Source organism: Neofelis nebulosa, chromosome 3 (assembly GCF_028018385.1).
Source record: "Neofelis nebulosa isolate mNeoNeb1 chromosome 3, mNeoNeb1.pri, whole genome shotgun sequence".
In the NCBI taxonomy this organism is placed as follows: Eukaryota; Metazoa; Chordata; class Mammalia; order Carnivora; family Felidae; genus Neofelis; species Neofelis nebulosa.
Genome location: NC_080784.1, coordinates 50447971 through 50466877, shown reverse-complemented (window position 1 = coordinate 50466877; position 18907 = coordinate 50447971). Strand labels below are relative to the sequence as shown.

The 18907-nt window shown below is 37.4% G+C and overlaps 1 protein-coding gene across 5 annotated transcripts in view; it reads left to right on the top strand.

The window, feature by feature from the left end:
• The window catches only part of PBK (PDZ binding kinase), a 29193-nt gene extending 11076 nt beyond the window's left edge, over positions 1-18117 (top strand). For 4 of the 5 annotated variants that reach the window (XM_058720756.1, XM_058720759.1, XM_058720757.1 and 1 more), the window contains exons 4-8: positions 5305-5447; positions 5977-6146; positions 8306-8435; positions 16149-16328; positions 17165-18117. In XM_058720756.1, the coding sequence (XP_058576739.1) occupies positions 5305-5447; positions 5977-6146; positions 8306-8435; positions 16149-16328; positions 17165-17364 (823 nt within the window). In that variant the 3' untranslated portion in view covers positions 17365-18117. The remainder of the gene's footprint in view (positions 1-5304; positions 5448-5976; positions 6147-8305; positions 8436-16148; positions 16329-17164) is intronic. The other variant, XM_058720760.1, reaches the window with a different exon arrangement.
• Positions 18118-18907: the final 790 nt, after the last annotated feature.

Genomic DNA, 18907 nt, shown 5'->3' with positions numbered 1-18907 from the left:
GAACATTTTATAATTTGTCAAGAGTTTTTCCTGGTATACTTTTCTCCTAACTTCCTGGTGATGGGTTACTAAAGAAGTAATTTACAATTTTTCGTTGGCTTGTGTGGGAAGGGAAGGGGATAGAGGAAAGGGGTTCCTGTATGGTAACAATGCAGGATTCTCAATAAGAAAATCTCAGAAAGGATGCTAATATTGGGGGATGTCAGTGACTGCTAATCTCTGTTTGGAGAGTGGCCTTCTCAAGATGCTCTCATTTAAAGAAGTAAAGTTTTTTATTTCTTATGTCGTTGTTAAGTGAGAAGGGTATATACAGGATTTTAAAGCAGGACATTTGTGTTAAAAGAAAAATGAAATTATAAGTGTCAACAAACACATTCTTAAAAAAATTGTTTCTGTAGGGGCGCCTGGGAGGCTCAGTCGATTAAGCGTCTATTGATTTCTGCTCAGGTTATGATCTCACAGTTTGTGGGATCGAGCCCCTTGTCAAGGCTCCGGAGCCTGCTTGGGATTCTGTCTCTCCCTCTGTCTCTGCTCTTCCCCACTCTCTCTCAATAAAAAAATAAACTTAAAACAAAATTTTTTTTTTCTTTGACTCATTACTCTGTACCTAGTTTCATGTTTCTTAAGTGGCAAACAACTTAGGTCAATATATATTCCTTAATGCATTCTTAGAATTAGCCTGACTTCCACCGTATCCTTAGCTTCATCCAGGTTTATGTTGTTTCCAAATAGAAATGCTTTCTTCAGTAAAAAGCTAATGAATTGAGGGCCGCCTGGGTGGCTCAGTCAGTTAAGCATCCAACTTCGGCTCAGGTCATGATCTCATGGTTCATGAGTTTGAGCCCCACTTGGGGCTCTGTGCTGCCAGCTCAGAGAGCCTGGAGCCTGCTTCAGATTCTATCTCCCTCTCTCTCTGCTTCTACCCTGCTCGTGCTCTGTCTCTGTCTCTCAAAAATAGGTACATGTTAAAAAAAATTTTTTTTAAAGCTAATGAATTGAGAATAACATAGCAATTATATATAAGTGGCTATTCTTGAAGAATTTTTGCAGTTTAAACACCTTCTTTGTGTGTTTCTGTGCTGTTTGTTTTCTGGACATTCTTTAGTGTCTAAAAACTCTTGTCCAAACTATTTTGAAAGGAAAACATTTCTCACAGGTTCATGGTTAGTCTCGTTTTACACCCTTTTAAAAAAATGTCCTTAAATGTAAACTGTGTTGCCAACAAAGTTCTATGTATGAGAGACTTAATTAGAAAGCTTCACATTGTTGATACTGAAAAATAGCCCTCACTGCCTGACCATACCACTCCTAATGTGGCCCTGTCAAACCTGGGATTTTCTTTTACTGGGAACCTGGACATTTCCTTTACTTCTCTAGTGAATCGGATCCTGTTTTTCTGTATCTTACATCTTACTGTTTCTTGGTTTACATTTCATTTTGATTGAGGGCATTAGTAGCTCCCCATGAAAAGATGCACAGGAAATAGATTTTTGAGAATTTGCATTTTTGAAAATGTTTTCATTTTACTCATGTACTTGAATGGCCCTTTTTGTTTTTCTGGATCACAATTCTCCTCTGGAAATAATTTTCCTCTAGAATTTCGGGGGCATTGCTCCATTGTTTATTAGCTTATAGTGGTGCTCTTGACATTTCCGAAGCTTTTTATATGATCTGTTTTATGTAATCTGTCCCTCCCACTGTCCTGGAACCTTGTATGATGTGTTTGTCACCAGTGTTCCTGAAATTTCACAATGACATACATGGGTATGGACCTCTTGGAATCTGAAAATTCCTACTCTTAAATTTTAAGATCCTATTTTTTAAATTACTTTGTTGATAGTTTTTACCACCTTTCCCCCCTACCCCCCATTCTCTTCTCTATCAGGAATTCCTATTATCTACCTTTTTTTTGGGGGGGGGGGTTCTTTTTTCTCTCTGTCTTTTTGCCCTGTTTTCTGGGAGATTTCTCCAACCTCATCTTCTGGTGTGTCTATTTTTTCATTTTTGTCTCTTTTTTTTTTAATTTTTTTAATGTTTATTTTTGAGAGAAACAGAGAGACAGAGCATGAGTGGGAGAGGGGTAGAGAGAGGGAGACACAGAATCCAAAGCAGGCCCCAGGCTCTGAGCCATCAGCAGAACCTGAAACGGGGCTCAAACCCGCAGACCATGAGATCATGACCTGAGCCAAAGTCAGATGCTTAGTTGACTGAGCCACCCAGATGCCCCTGTCTGTCTTGTTTTTAATGAACTATCTGAAAGTTTTCCATTCTAAAATGGCATCCTAAGTCTTTTGAGGGTGCTATAAACGCTCTGTATCCGGATCTGGATATTAATATACACATGTGAAAACACATTGAGCATTTAGTGTGCATCTGGCCATGAATTACCCTTTCCTCGTGTGGTTCACAGGTTCTCAACTGTGCCAGTACTAAACTCAGTTAAAGACCCTCTGCCTTTATCCCTTCCAAAGCCAGTCTCCAGTCTTCAGAAGCCGGGGGATTAGGAGGTGGACAACTGCTAGTGATACAGAATTGGGGAGGGCATCTAGGAATTCATCTGCTTTTTTTTTTTTTTTTTTTTTTAACGTTTATTTATTTTTGAGACAGAGAGATACAGACCATGAACAGGGGAGGGGCAGAGAGAGAGGGAGACACAGAATCTGAAACAGGCTCCAGGCTCTGAGCGGTCAGCACAGAGCCCGACGCGGGCCTCGAACTCACGGACCGTGAGATCATGACCTGAGCTGAAGTCGGACGCTTAACTGACCGAGCCACCCAGGCGCCCCTGCTTTTTAAGTAACTTTCAGGAAGTTCACTGGGCCTGTTAAGTCAGTTATTTAATCTTTTTTCCAAGCTTCCAGAAATGTGTTGTCTCCTCTGCATTATTTGGATATAGGTCTTAATATACCCATTTGCTTTTATTTTAGTGGGGCTTGGGAGGTATCAAAAATCATATGTGTAGTTTCAAGCTATCATTTTAACCTAGAAGTCTATATTTTTTTATGTTAAATCAAATTTGCATTCCTAAATTAACTTAGTTGTGATATATTACTATTTTTTAATAAAACTGCTGGCTTCATTTTGCTCTTTAGGAGTTTTACAGATATGATTTAAGTGGAATTGGCTTGTGATTTTCCATTTTTGCTGTCCCTGTTTGATTTGTTTATTAAGGTTATACTAAATTCATAGTCCCCTTTCTTTCTATTCCCTGGAACAGTTTATGTAAGATGGAACGATAGCTTCCTTGAAAGTTTAATAAACTCACTTGTAAAATTATTTAGGCTTACTATTTGTTACAAGGATACTATAAACTCTTGATTATGTTTTCGTAGAAATTTGTCCATTTTGTCTTTTAATTTTATTGAGGTAAAAGTTGTATTTATTCACATATTTTTGTATCTCTGACAAATCTGTGGCTGTTTTTGTTAACAGTATTATCGTTCGGGTCTTCTTTTATCTTTTTTCCTACTGCGATCTCATTAAAGATCTGCCTGTTTTATCTTTTCAACAAGCCAACATATAGTTTGGCAAAATATTTTATTCAGATTTCATATATATGTCTGTAGATTGAGATATGTTATGGAAAAGGCAAAGATGGAATTGTTCACTGAATTCTAAAATTTTTTTAATATTTGTGTATTTTTGAGAGAGAGAGAGACACAGAGTGATCAGGAGAGGGGCAGAGAGAGAGAGAGACACAGAATCTGAAACAGGCTCCAGGCTCTGAGCTGTCAGCACAGAGCCCAACATGGGGCTTGAACCCATGAACCAGGAGATCATGACCTGAGCCAAAGTTGGATGCTTAACTGACTGAGCCACCCAGGTGCCCCTGTTCACTGAATTCTAAACACTCAGGAGTTGAGGGGTACCCTTTGAAACTTGAAATACATATTTTTCTTTTTTTTTTTTTAATGTTTATTTATTTTGAGAGAGAGTGAGTGTGCATGTGCCTCATTGTGAAGATTCCAAATTTATTTCTAAAAATGACTAGCCTCAAGTAAAATCGTGGTGTATTATTTTTCATATTTTTAAGTTTATTTTGAGAGAGTGTGAGCACACACCAGCAGGGGAAGGGCGGAGAGAGAGGGAAAGAGAGAATCCCAAGAAGGCTCTGCACTGTCATTGCAGTGGAGCTCGATCTCAGGACCAAGAGATCACAACAACCTGAGCCGATATCAGGAGACGGGCGTTTAACAGACTGAGCCACCCAGGCACCCTGAAAAATATATTTTTCATAATAAAATGATATGGAAGAGGTCATCTTCAAATACTGTTGTTATCTAAAACTGGAGGTTTAAGGATAGTTCGGATAAACTTGTGTATGATAGATGTATGTAAGTTAAATCTAGCAATCCTTTAAGTGCATGTTTTTTTGATTTAAAAAAAGAGAGAAAAAAGGTCCTGTGATCATAGAGCTGTGTTCATGAAGTAGTAAAAAGCTAAGTAGGTTCTTGGCTCTGTCTATTGTTTTATCTTCCTATTGTTAAACTTTTTATCTCTAACTTCTGAGGCTCTTTCATTAGCTTTTGTGCCCATATGTCGCATATACTTTGTCCTTGTTAATTTGCTGTACCCATAAATAACTACCTACTTTATCAGGTAAACTTTTCCCTGACTTTGTTTTACCTATTTATTTAGACTTCAAAATGTTTACACCTTAAATATTCTAAAATGGCTGTATCTTCCTAGAAAATAGACACTTTATATTTTTTTCTCATTTGTATGTTTATTATCTCCTTAAACATACGTCTTTTGAGTAGATGGTGAACAGTATAGGATGGACTGGCTAGTGTAGGGACACAATATTTGTTGGTTAAGAACAATCTGTTATTCTTTGCATGATCATATATGAGTCACATGTTTTTTGTACATCTCTTCTTTAAACTTCTTGGACATTAATGTTTATTATTTACCATTCTGTAACTTGCCTGTGGTACATATAGTTAAATGTTTGATAAGTAGTTGGTAGTCTGACATGCTGGAACGGAAAAATTAGAAAATAGTATAATAATTTTGAAGTTTAAAATTTATAACATTCCATCTTTTTCCTTCTAATTGCCTCTTTTTAACCCATCCCTTTCAGCAATAGATGTCAGACTCCTCTTATAATTAACAGATATATCAGCTAGATATCTTCCATTAAAAAGGATATGGAGCAAAGGTGTTGATAGTTGAAATATTTTTTGAAAATGTTTAAAACAAATTATTATTGAGCTCTTTTCAAAATGTGTAAGTTCTTCCTAGTCATTTGAAATACATTGTGGTTCTTATTCTTTCTACATAATTTTTGATTATTTTTTTAAGATCTCCAAGAGGTTTGTCTCATTCTCCTTGGGCTGTGAAAAAGATTAACCCTAGATGTAATGATCATTATCAAAGTATGTATCAAAAGAGGCTAATAGATGAAGCTAAGATTTTGAAAAACCTCCATCATCCAAACATTGTAGGTAAGTTTAAATTTATTTCGTAGCAGTATGTGTGTTTATTCAGAAACTGTGTATATAATCTCTTAACCAGTTTCACTAATAAAAATGAAGATGATGGTGGAATTTGTCAAGAATCAAATTATTGTGACTGTTTTAGAATATAAATTATTATGTAATATTTGTAATGTTTATATGTATTTAAAATTTTATGGGAATAAATATAGTCATTATGATGGTGGCACTGTAAAGAATTCAGGAATATACAATGATCTTATTGAGAGAATTTCCTTATTTTCTAATATAATTAAGACTGGTGAAACCATTATATTTAGGAAGGCATAGAGCATTTCATTTAAAAATATTTTAATTTGCAATACTGTTGGCAAGCACTGAAGTCATTTTAAATTATATCTACTGAATTGGTTTCATAAATAGTGGTTTCATTGTATTTTGTCAGTGTTCCTCCAGACATGTTTTCGATCACTGTAAAAAAACATAAATACAGTTGTTCTTCCCTATTCTAGTAAGAAAATATCCTGTTTTCTTTAAGGTTATCGTGCTTTCACTGAAGCCAGTGATGGTAGTCTGTGTCTTGCTATGGAATATGGAGGGGAAAAGTCTTTAAATGACTTAATAGAAGAACGAAATAAAGACAGCCAAGATCCTTTTCCAGCAGCCATAATTTTAAAAGTTGCTTTGAACATGGCGAAAGGGTTAAAGGTAACCATGCCATTATATTTTAAATGACTTCTATGGGACTTTATATACCTAATTACAAGGTGGGATTTTTTTTTTTTTCCCCAAAAGAGGTAGTTGCCTTAAGTTAAAGTCTTTACAAACTCTCATATTGCATAGTGCACTATTTCCTTGTTTTGATCAGCAAAGTATTGTTTGAAGCCTTTACGTAGCCTGAAATAACCCAACCCAGGTAGTTTTGTTTATAGAGATCTTGTGTTAGGTGTAGTTAAAAGGATTAATCAGTTTAACACAAATTTAGTAATTATTCCTGGGGGTGCAGCCTAACCCTTCTTTCATATAAATAAACCTCTTAAGATTGTCTTGTGGGATGTTAAGTTTTGAACATCAGTTTATATGTGTGGGTTAAATGAAAAAAGCTCTCTCAATGTTATGCAAATAAATTGTTGTGACTTTTGATAGATACTGTGTAAAGAAGGAAAACTTTTGTTTTAAAGTTTATTTATATATTTTTAGAGAGAGAGTGCAAGAGAGAGCAGGGGAGGAGCAGAGAGAAGGGAAGACAGAATCCAGAGCAGGCCCCATGTTGTCAGTGAGGAGCCTGACTTGGGGCTTGAACTCACAAGTGTTGAGATCATGACCTGAGCGAGATCAAGAGTTGGACACTTAACTGACTGAACCACCCAGGCACCCCGGGAAAAGAATTATTTATCCTAATAACCAAACAGAAGTAATGCTGGTTCTAAAACACCATTGAATGACTCAAAAGTGGATCATGATTGATACTGATATCAAAGTCGCATGTTAGGAGTTAGTATGTAAGCCAATTTGACAATAAATTATATTCTTTAAAAAATAAATAAAAGAAAAAAATAATTGTATTAGTTTTGGGGCACCTGGGTGGCTCAGTCAGTTAAGCATCTGACTCTTGATTTCAGCTCAGGTCATGAACTCCCAGATCGTGAGATCAAGCCCCATGTCGGGCTCCGTACTGACAGTGTGGAGCCTGCTTGGGATTCTTTCTGTCCCTCTCTCTCTCTGGTCCTCCCCAGCTCACTTGCACTCTCTCTCCCTCTCTCTCTCTCTTTCAAAATAAATAAATAAACTTTTAAAAAAATAATAAATTAAGCACAGTAAGTGTTCCAAGATACATACCAAAAATTGTCTCTGCAGTATTTTCAAACCCAGCTCACAGAGTAGATGCTCAGATGCTGATGAACAAATAACAGTGTAGCAAGATTATTTTTGATTATGGGTGAGTAGCATTACTAAGAAAGAGTTGATGTGTAAAACAAAATTTAGTCTTAGATTACATTTCTGCTTCCTCTTCTGCTTGTGACCTCTGTGTAGCCCTTAGTCATCTGTTCTTCATCACCTCAGTCATTTGAGAAAAGTGTGCCTCATTGTGAAGATCCCAAATTTACTTCTAAAAATGACTAGCCTCAAGGAAAATTTGGTGTATTTTTTAAAATATATTTGTACTGGGGCGCCTGGGTGGCTCAGTCGGTTAAGTGTCCAACTTCAGCTCAGGTCACGATCTCACAGTCCGTGAGTTCGAGCCCTGCATCGGGCTCTGGGCCGACGGCTCAGAGCCTGGAGCCTGCTTCCGATTCTGTGTCTCCCTCTCTCTCTGCCCCTCCCCCGTTCATGCTCTGTCTCTCTCTGTCTCAAAAATAAACGTTAAAAAAAAAAATTAAAAAAAGATAAATAAAATATATTTGTATTATTTAGAGAGAGAGAGCCATGAGCAGGGGAGGGGCAGAGAGAGGGAGAGAGAGAATCCCAAGCAGACTCCCCACCCCGCCTTAGAGCCTGTTGGGGAGCTCAATCTCACGAACCATGAGATCATGACTGAGCCACCCAGGTGCTCCAATTGTGGTATATTTTTAAAGCTGCAGTGTCTTCTTTTAATAGACAAGTATGAGATGAGTTTGAAAATAAAAAAGTTAGCTTACCTATAAATGAACATTGATTTTCAAAGACTCCTTTAGGTCTGGTCAGTATGGCGGACTATGGTAACAAAGGATGTTCCCTGGTCTGACTTTAGATAGTTGGAAATGATGAACAGATACAATCCTGCAGTTCAGGAAGGGAGTTCAAGTTGTTATTTTTGTTTGAAGGTTATCCTATATTTTTATCAGTTTATATATTTGCTCATATGTATTAAATTTCAACTGTTTTAGTATCTACACCAAGAAAAGAAACTGCTTCATGGAGACCTAAAGTCCTCAAATGTTGTAATTAAAGGTGATTTTGAAACAATTAAAATCTGTGATGTAGGAGTCTCTCTACCACTGGATGAAAATATGACTGGTAAGTAGTATTTTTTTTTTTAACTTTATTTTTATGCAATTTTTAGGTTTCTAATTTTTACATATTTAAATAGGTAATAAGTTTATATACTTAAAATTAAAAACTATGTATAAAAAGTGTACAATAAATAATACCACTCCTTTCCTGTCTCTCTTCCACCCAGCCTCCAGCCCCCTGCTTTGTCACACCAATATAAATTATTGCATTTTTATTAATATACTTTAACTGAAGATAACTTTAGGAACTATTTCTAACCTGGCTTGGGATTTTTATGTGGTAAAAGATCTGGGAGTAGAAAACAGTTTTAATAAGGTTTTATAAAGGAACTCATTTAGTTTCGCATAATGTTAAGACTGGGGAAACTGGTAGAAGAAGAATGGGTGGAAGTAGGAGAGAGGGGTGCTAATAAAGCTAGATCTTCTGCTGCTTGCCCTTTGGCCTGCCCCGACTCCTTCTCTGATGTAAATACTGACCATTCTCGACTCCTTCTTCTCTGATATAAATACTGACCATTCTCAGCGAATTTAAGATCTTGGTAAGAACCAAGAGCCAGCATCATAAAGAAGGTCCCTGCTTTAAACATGTTATTTAATAAATAACATTTAAATGTGCTTCTTCATATGAATATGTGGTAAAATGAAGGTTAATGAATGCTGTTTAGAACTTTTGTACGCTTTTTTTTTTATGTTTATTTATTTTCGAGAGAGAGAGCACGAGCAGGGTAGAGGCAGAGAAAGAGGGAGACACAGAATCTGAAGCAGGCTCCAGATTCCGAGCCATCAGCACAGAGCCCGATGCGGGCTCGAACTCAAAAACCGTGAGATATGACCTGAGCCGAAGTCAGACGCTCAACCAACTGAGCCACCCAGGCGCCCCAGAACTTTTGTACACTTTAATTTCTAGTAAAAATCAGCGAGTTAAGTGAAGAAAAAAGCCAAGATGAATAGAGTGACTTTATAAAGATGTCTGTATTCATTCATCAAGATAGGACTATTATGAGCCTTTAGGCTATATAACTGCTACCAAGTTGAAACTTTCGAAAATAAAGGAGAAATTATGAAACAGGATGCAAGTAAGATATTTTTGGCATAATTTTCTCAATCCTTAGTAGGTCAAATAGACAAAACTAAGATGTAGAATATCTGAGTAGATAATGAGGTGAATCTCTACGCATCCAAGTATTTATTAAACCTGAACGCACATAAAGTTACGAGAACCTGAGATTACCTTGTCCTCAGTGCTGCAAATCTAGAAATTAGTGACACAATTGGAAACAAAACACCCACATTTTTTAAGAATTTAAAATATTTGTAAATAATTCTTAGCTGAAATCAAATTCCAGCTATACTGTATTTAGAAAATCAAAACCTATTTGATATGGTCAATACTACTCAAAGCAAAACATTTTCATTATTTAACCTTTATGAAACTAAGTTTGAGTTCTGAATTCACATCAGGTAAAAAAATAATTGAAGTCTTAGAGACAGAAAGCAGAAGTGAATGAATAAATCCATAAATTCTGCATTATCCCAACATCTGTTTTATTTTTGAACATGTCAAAGTTCATGGTTTGTAAACATGTGAAGTTCAACCTTGATACATGTTCAAACATAACCAGGAAAATTTTGTGAAAGAATGATGAATGGGAATTTTCCTGAGGTGATGTTAAGTATTATAAAGCCACAGTAGTGAAAGCAGTGATATTCCTGCCAAAATAGGCAGAAAAATGTAAGGAGTCAAGTAGTCCCAAATATATCAAATTTATTATATAACACTGACATTTAGTAGTATTGAGAAAGAAGTAGTTGAGTCAGTAAATGATGATGTGTGGACATTTTAGAAAAAATAAAGCTATTTTCCATTCTCAGTCTAATCCTTGTAGGATTAAGATGTGAGGATTAGGATTTTAAGATGTTAAAAGAGTAGTGAAAAAAATTACAGGTAAATAATTCATTAAAATTGGGCTTAAGAAGGACACTAAAACTAGAAACCATTTTATGTTATGTTATGTTATTTTTTCAGGAGTAGGATTTAGTGATTCATTATTACATCTAACACCCAGTACTCTTCCTAACAAGTGCCCTCCTTAATGCCTATCACCCATCTAGCCCATCCCTGCCCAACACCCCACCAGCAACCCTCAGTTTGTTCTCTGTATTTAAGAGTCTCTAATGGTTTGTCTCCTCTCTGTCTTTATCTTATTTTTCCTTCCCTTCCCCCATGTTCATCTGTTTTGTTTCTCAAATTCCACACATGAGTGAAATCATGTATTTGTCTTTGGCTGACTTACTTCCAAATTAGCTTAACATGTACTCTCATACGCTAAGTAGAAGTTGCAATTCAGGTTATCATTCAGTATCATATCAGGTATCATTCAGGTTAGGATAAGTTTTGCTGTGGTAGCATACACCCTCAAAAACTTCAGTGGCTTAAAGCAACCACAGCTTATTCAAGCTACAGATCCATTATGGCTATGTTTCTCATTTTTAGGACCTAAGCGGCTAGAACATCCGCTATACGGAACACTGCCGTCACTGTACATATGGAGGGTAAAAAGGCTCCAGAGCTGTGCAGTACAGTAGCCACTAGCTGCATACAGTTATTGAAATTAATAAATATTTGAAAAGTTTAAAAATTGATTTCCTCAGCTACCCTAGCCACTTTTCAAGTGCTCAGTAGCTGCCTGTGGTTAGTGCCTACCACAGTGGGACAATGCAGATATGGAACATTTTTATTACCACAGAAAGTTCTGTTGGAAAGTGCTGCTCCACAAGTCTTGCACTAACAACTAAATGCCCCAGATTAGAAATGACACAAGCCACTTCTTTCACAACTCACCGACCAGAACAAGTCAGATGGCTCCATCCAACCTTGACAGGCCAAAAAGTGCATCCATCTTTGTGTCCAGATGGGGGAGAGTATGACCTACTTGATGAACAGCACTGGTAACTGCTACAATGGTACAGTCTTTTCAGAGGGCAATTTGGAAATCTATATTTAAAAAACAAAAACAAAACAAAACAAAAAAAAACCCTTTCAAAATGCCCTTTGATCCTATAATTCATTCCCAAGAACATATTCCAAAAAATAATTGGGCACTGCAGACATTTTTTATAGTAATCCGATATATTAATTTCTGCAAAACCAAGAGACTTAGGCTTGTAGAAGAAATAGAGTTAAGACAGAAGAATCAAAACTCATGCAGTGTTGAAAACACAGCAGTAACGAAAACGATAACTATCCTGATAAAAATACTAACACGTGAAATCTTCACTGGTGCCCAGCATCAGCCCGTCCTTTGAAGCCATAAACCCTGGGTTTGTGCTTCCTTGAAGGTGTATATTTGAGGGCATTTATTTTCAATACATACTTTTAATTAAAAACTTGATCTGGCTTTCTCAAAACCACATTTGTAAGCCTGGGGGAAATGTCTCTGCAGCTCCTTTACCGGCACTCTCTGCTTCATCAATATATGCTTATAGTCAGCATAGCTGACTAAACCAGCCATGCATTAAGAGAAGGCAGTTCTCTTCTTTTTTCTCTTGGGCTAAGGCTTTCTCTTTATGAGGAAGTTTACTCCTAAGCACTTTAAAAATAACAGGTGCTGGGAGAGAAATTAATCTTTTTTTACTGAATTGTGTATGTACTAACTTATAAAAATATACATTGTAGCAGAATAGACTATGCAAAACTTTAGGCGAATGTCCACCAGTAAGGGGTGGTTTAATTTATTGTACCACCAAACAATAGAATGTTATTAAAATGATACAGGTTTATATTTGTAGGAATGGTATATCCAGATATATTGAGTGAGATGAACAGATCGTAAAATAGCACTTAAATATGTACACATTAAGAAAAGTTTGGAAAAAAATACACCTAAATCTTTAAAAGTTTTCTTTTCTTTTTTTTTCTTTTTAACATTTACTCATTTTTGAGAGACAGATTGTGAGTGGAGGAGAGGTAGAGAGGGAGACACAGGATATGAGGCAGGCTCCAGGCTCTGAGCTGTCAGCACAGAGCCCAACGCAGGGTTTGATCTCACAGACTGCGAGATCATGACCTGAGCTGAAGTTGGATGCTTAACCAACTGAGCCACCCTGGCACCTCTTTACAAGTTATTTTTAAGTTTTGTGTTTCAATAGGTGGTATATTCCCATGTTTCACAACTATAATATAAGGTGTGCTGTGACAAGCCCAGTTTTAACAGTGGTTATCTCTAGATTATTTATTTAACAAATATTGTTAATACTTAGTATGGCCAAGCACTGTGTGAGGTATTATGAATATAGAGGAAAATAGGATAGACACAGTCCTTACCCTTTCTTAAGAATTTTTGTATGTTATTTTTTTTATTGACTTTAATTAATTGATTATAGTTTAATTATAGTTAGCACACAATATTATGTTAGTTTCAGGTGTATGATAAACCTATACATTACGCTATGCTTTCCCAAGTGTAGCTACCATCTGTCACCATACAATGCTATGCTGTAACTTTCATCCCTATGACTTATTCTTTCCATAACTGGAAACTGTATCTCCCTTTCACTCATTTTGCCCATGCCCCACATCCCTCTCCCCTCTGGCAACCATCAGTTCTCTGAATTTGTAGGTCTGGTTTCTGCTTTTTGTTTGTCTTTAATGATGATTTTTAAAATGATTTAAAATGATTTTCTTTAAAAAAATTTTTTTTAATGTTTATTTTTGAGAGAGAGAGTGAGCTGGGGAGGGGCAGGGAGATAGGCAAACAGAGGATCTGAAGCAGGCTCTGCGCTGACAGCAGAGAACCTAATGCAGGGCTCAAACTTAGAAACTGTGAGATCATGACCTGAACTGAAGTTGGACACTTAACTGACTGAACCACCCAGGCGCCCCTGGAATTGTTTTCTTAATTTCTTTTTCTACTTTGTTATTAGTATATAGAGAGCAACAGATTTCTGTATATTAATTTTATATCCTGAAACTTTACTGTATTCATTTATTACTTCTAATAGGTTTTTGGTGGAGTCTTTAGGGTTTTCTGTGCAAAGCATCATCTCATCTGCAGCTTACTTCTTTACTAAGTTGGATGTCTTTTATTTATTTTTTTTTCTTGTCTGATTACAATGGCTTGGACTTCTAGTACTATGTTGAATAAAAGTGGCACAAGTGGACATCCTTACATTGTTCCTGATCTTAGAGGAAAAGTTCTCAGTTTTTCATCATTGAGACTGATGTTAGCTGTGGTTTCCCATTTATGGCCTTTATTATGTTGAGGTATATTTCCTCTAAACCCACTTTGTTTTATGAATTTTCATCATGAACAGATGTCAAATTTTGTCAAAAGCCTTTTCTGCGTCTTTTGAGATGATCATATGATTTTTTTTTTAAGTTTATTTATTTTGAGAGAGAGAGAGAGCACACATATGCAAATAGGGGAGGGACAGAGAAAAAAGGAGAGAAAGAATCCCAAACAGGCTTTGTGCTGTCAGCTCAGAACCCAACACAAGGCTTGATCTGATCTCACGGACTGTGAGATCACGACCTGAGCCAAAATGGAGAGTCAGACACTTTTAACCGACTGAGCAACCCAGGTGCCTCAAGATGATCATATGATTTTTATCCTTTGTTTTGTTGGTATGGTTAATCACATTGATTGATTTATCAATCTTAAACCGTCTTTGCATCCCTGGAATAAAATCCATTGATTATGGTGAAGGATCCTTTTAATTATACCATCGTATGCAGTTTGCCAATATTTTATTGAGGATTTTTACATATATGTTCATCAGGGATATTGGCTGGTAGTTTTATTGGGTTTTTTTTGTTTTTGTAGTGTCTTTATCTAGTTTTGGTATCAGGACAATGCTGACCTTGTAGAATACATTTGAATTTTTTTTTTAATGTTTATTTTTGAGAGGGAGAGAGACAGAACATGAGCGAGGGAGGGGCAGAGGGAGGAAGAATCAGAACTTGAAGCAGACTTCAGGCTCTAAGCTGTTAGCACAGAGCCCGACATGGGGCTTGAACTCACGAACTGCGAGATCATGACTTGAGCCAAAGTTGGACGCTCAACTGACTGAGCCACCCAGGCACCCTGTAGAATATACTTGGACGTTCTCCTTCCTCTTCTGTTTTTTTCAGTTCTTAACCCTTTTACTGTTCATAATCTAGGACAGCAAGCTGCTCTTGAATAATGTACAGCATAATGACTGTTATGATAGAAGGGATTATATAAACACGACAGTGCCACTTAGCCTAGATGTTGAGAAAGGCCTTCCTAAATAAATAATGTTTCGGCTAAGAATTGAAGAATGAGGAGAAGCTCCAGTTTAATTATTTTTCAGTTTGGCATAATGACCATGAGAACTAAATCAGGTAATGTCTGCTTATCCTTTTTGAATGTAGCAAAGGGCAATAAAATATCCGTTGTTTCTGTATTGACAAAAAAGAATGAGTCAACCATCAGTTGATGATCACACCAGACTTTTGTCAGAACAATCCATCTTCACAGAGAAGCAGTCTTGATCAGTAACATATGTGGGGGAACCACGTCCATTATGTTTAAATTCTAATCTCACGCTTGGGCAAATATCCACGGACATATAGGAAATGCACTTGGCTGGCATCTCCAATTGGAGGTGATGTATTAGATCCTGAGCTCTAGAAAGCTATTTGGTGTGGTACATCCCTGTAGGAATTTGACCAACATAGAATGAGGTATGACTGACTCCTTAACCTTATCACCAGACTCACTGCCCTTGTTGACCATGTCTAGACTCTTACCTAGTCAGGCATTCTATTAGGTGCCTCTTAGGTACAAGGTGGGATGGGGGAAAACCTTCAGGGAGCTTATACTGGACATGACTGCCTTCCAATGTGTACTGTCCGAAAGCTGGTGTAAGTGAAAAGGCTCTCATAGAGACATCTTTCGTCCTTGCCACCCGATGCTGGGTGCTGCCCCAGTCTGGCTTCTTCGTTCTCACTCTGTCTTCAGAGTGTACTTATTAGATGTACCTCCCCCCCCCCCCCCCCCGAAAGTTGAATGAATGAATTAATGAGTGCTTGTCTACTGGCTCTTTGGTTTCCTGAGTGCGAGATTCTCATTTTTCCCTCTCCCTCCTCCCATTTGTTCTGTCTTTATTAATGTGAGAGGGAGAAAGGAAGGAAGGAAGGGAGGGAGGGAAGGAAGAAGGAAATGGAAATATGAGTAGGCCTATGTCATTCCTGGGCAGAAGCTTTCAGAGCCAATGTGTGATTTGACCCTTATCCTTTCCCCTGACATAGCAATTACAGAAGCAGAGAAATGGTACTACTTCTCTCTGCCTGATGACAGTATGGTTTGAAAATGGAGAAGCTGGAGCACAGAGATGCATTGATCTGTTCACAGTCACACAACTCGCAAATGCGTTTAAACCCAGGCAAGGCAGTCTGGCTCCGGAGTCTGTGCTCTTGACATCCACAGTCTCTCTGTATTCCTGCCCCCTCCTAAGAGAATTGCTATTTCTCTACACCCTTGCCAACTGACTAGCTTTTTAATATTTAACAATCTGATAAGGAAAAAGTAATTCTTACTAATGAGATTGAGTGTATTTTCGTGTTTACTGTCTACATTTCTTAACCTTTAAAACTACCTGCTAAATCATTTGCCCATTTTTCTTTGGGTTGCTTGCCTTTCTTAGTGATTTCTAGTGCTTGCCCTTATGACCGACTTACTTGTACTCATTTCAGTGACTGACCCCGAGGCCTGTTACATTGGCACCGAGCCTTGGAAACCCAAGGAAGCTTTGGAAGAGAATGGTATTATTACTGACAAGGCAGACATATTTGCCTTTGGCCTGACTCTGTGGGAAATGATGACTTTATCTATTCCACACATTAATCTTCCAGATGATGATGATGATGATGAAGGTATAGCCACATATTTTTTTTAACATAAATCCCAGTCTCTTCAGTTTGAACTAAAGATTAGCTTATAAAATTATATTTTATCTATTACATTGAAATTTAAAACAGATGTTGTTTGATTTAGTGGTAGTGGCATGAGATGTGGATTATATTACTACTGACTAACTTGGTGCTATCTCAGTTTACTCTCATATAAATGAGTTGTAGCTTAATTGATAATAGGGAGATAAATTGAGAAAATCCTACAGAGCAAAACGTTTCCTTAAAAGTTCCTCTTGTCTTGTGGCAGGGTCCCCTCCCTAAGGAAAAAAAAAAAAAAAAAAAAAGCCAAAAAACCTCAAGGCAACCTGGCTGCATGCATATGTAACAACATCCCTCATGACCTTGTAACATGAGACTACTTAATCAGACTGCATGTTTGTGTGTTACTGTATATGGGAGACAAAGAAATAGAAAACATATAAAAAACTATGCCACGTGGCGTTCGGGGCTCAGTTCTTCGGGTACGAGCCCCACTGAGCCGTGCCAGCACGAATAAAGTTGCTTCCTGGAAAGAAAAGCCTCCATGTCACGATTCTGTGTGAGAATCCTGCCACTACAACTAAGGAAAAGATTGGAAAGCTATCACAGTAAGAGGGTGGGGGGTTGTAACCTATAAACCGTGACAGTATCTAATCTTCACCACAGCAGGATAATTGAAGAGATGGCCTGTGCATACCGAAAACATAGTGGACGAGGAGATCTTGTTTTGGGAGGGTGAGTTTGTGAGCAGTTGCTAAGCTTTTCCATGACTTAAAAGTTATTTTGTTTGTTTCAATCTCCAACGCCTTCACGAGCAGATAAAACTTTTGATGAAAGTGACTTTGATGATGAAGCCTACTATGCAGCTTTGGGGACGAGGCCACCCGTTAATATGGAAGAGCTGGATGAAACGTACCAGAAAGTAATTGAACTCTTCTCCGTATGCACTAATGAAGACCCTAAGGATCGCCCTTCTGCCGCACACATCGTGGAAGCTTTGGAAATGGATGTCCAGTGATCACCTCATATTCATGACTGCTGAGCTTTCCAGATGGCTCATGTGTATAACTGTTCTGTTTACTGTAATATATTATATAGTTACTGTGATAATCCATAGTTATTAGACTTTTTGGAAGTGGCCTGTCTTAGGACCATAGCACCTAGTTAACACTTGAACAGTTACAATATTTCTTAACATGCTTATGATGATAAGCATTTGAGATTGTAGTAGGTTTTCTAGAAAGTTTAAGAAACTAGCTACTCAAATATTTGGATTTGTACATACATACAGATTTAAAACACTAGCAGTAATAAAATGCTGTAAACTGTATGTCTAACATTGATTTGGATTGAGTGACCATCACTTTTATTAATGTTTCTCACATATTCTTTATTTTTAATGGATCTGTTGAAAGCACTTTGCGCAGTACAACTTAAGTCTACTTTTGCTTATCTTTTAAACCATTAACCTTTTTGCTGGCCTTTTTGGGCTGATGTGCTCCTTATTAAATATGGTCACTGGAAGCCACGAGAAATGGCTCAAAAGACTAGCTCCTTGGGTATTTCCAGACATTTTTGGTTAAGGCTTGTTTTGCGCTCTTGGGTCTCCCCCGATCTTTGGCTTTTGCTTTATTTATTAAATGTATTTTCTGTATTGAGATCCCTTTTTTATTTTTTGTTTAATCTATACCTTAAGCATATCACAGTTCTGGTGTAAAAATAATAAAACTCTAATAGAATGATATAGAATAAAGGAGACTGTAGTTACCAGGTGTCTTGTTTTAGATTTCATTAATTTGAGTGTCATTAGGTGTGTTGAGTGAATGTGGTAGGTTTGTTTCTCTCTTGTGGCCTCATTTGTTAATCTGAAATGAAGGTGATGATTTGGATCAGCATCTTCCATCTGTGTGCCACAGAAGCCACCTGGGAATTTTTAATGAATTGTCCCTGTGACTCCAGGTGATACACCCAGACTTGACTGTGGGAAGCGATGTGGAGAAACGGGAACCTTTTGCATTGTTGGTGGGAATGCAAACTGGTGCAGCCGCTCTGGAAAACAGTGTGGAGTTTCCTCAAAAAATTACAAATAGATCTACCCTATGACCCAGCAATAGCACGGTTAGGAATTTACCCAAGGGATACAGGAGTGCTGATGCATAGGGGCACTTGTACCCCAGTGTTTATAGCAGCACTTTCAACAATAGCCAAATTATGGAAAGAGCCTAAATGTCCATCAACTGATGAATGGATAAAGAAGATGTGGCATATATATACAATGGAATATTACTTGGTGATCAAAAAGAATGAAATCTTGCCATTTGCAACAACATGGACGGAGCTGAAAGGTATGCTAAGTGAAATAAGTCAGAGAAAGATCATGTTTTCACTCATGTGGATCTTAAGGAACTTAACAGAAGACCATGGGGGAAGGGAAGAAAAAAAAAAGTTACAAGCAGGGAGGGAGGCAAACCGTAAGAGACTCTTAAATACAGAGGACAAACTGAGGGTGGTGGGGGAGAGGGGGAAATGGGTGATGGGCATTGAGGAGGGCAATTGTTGGG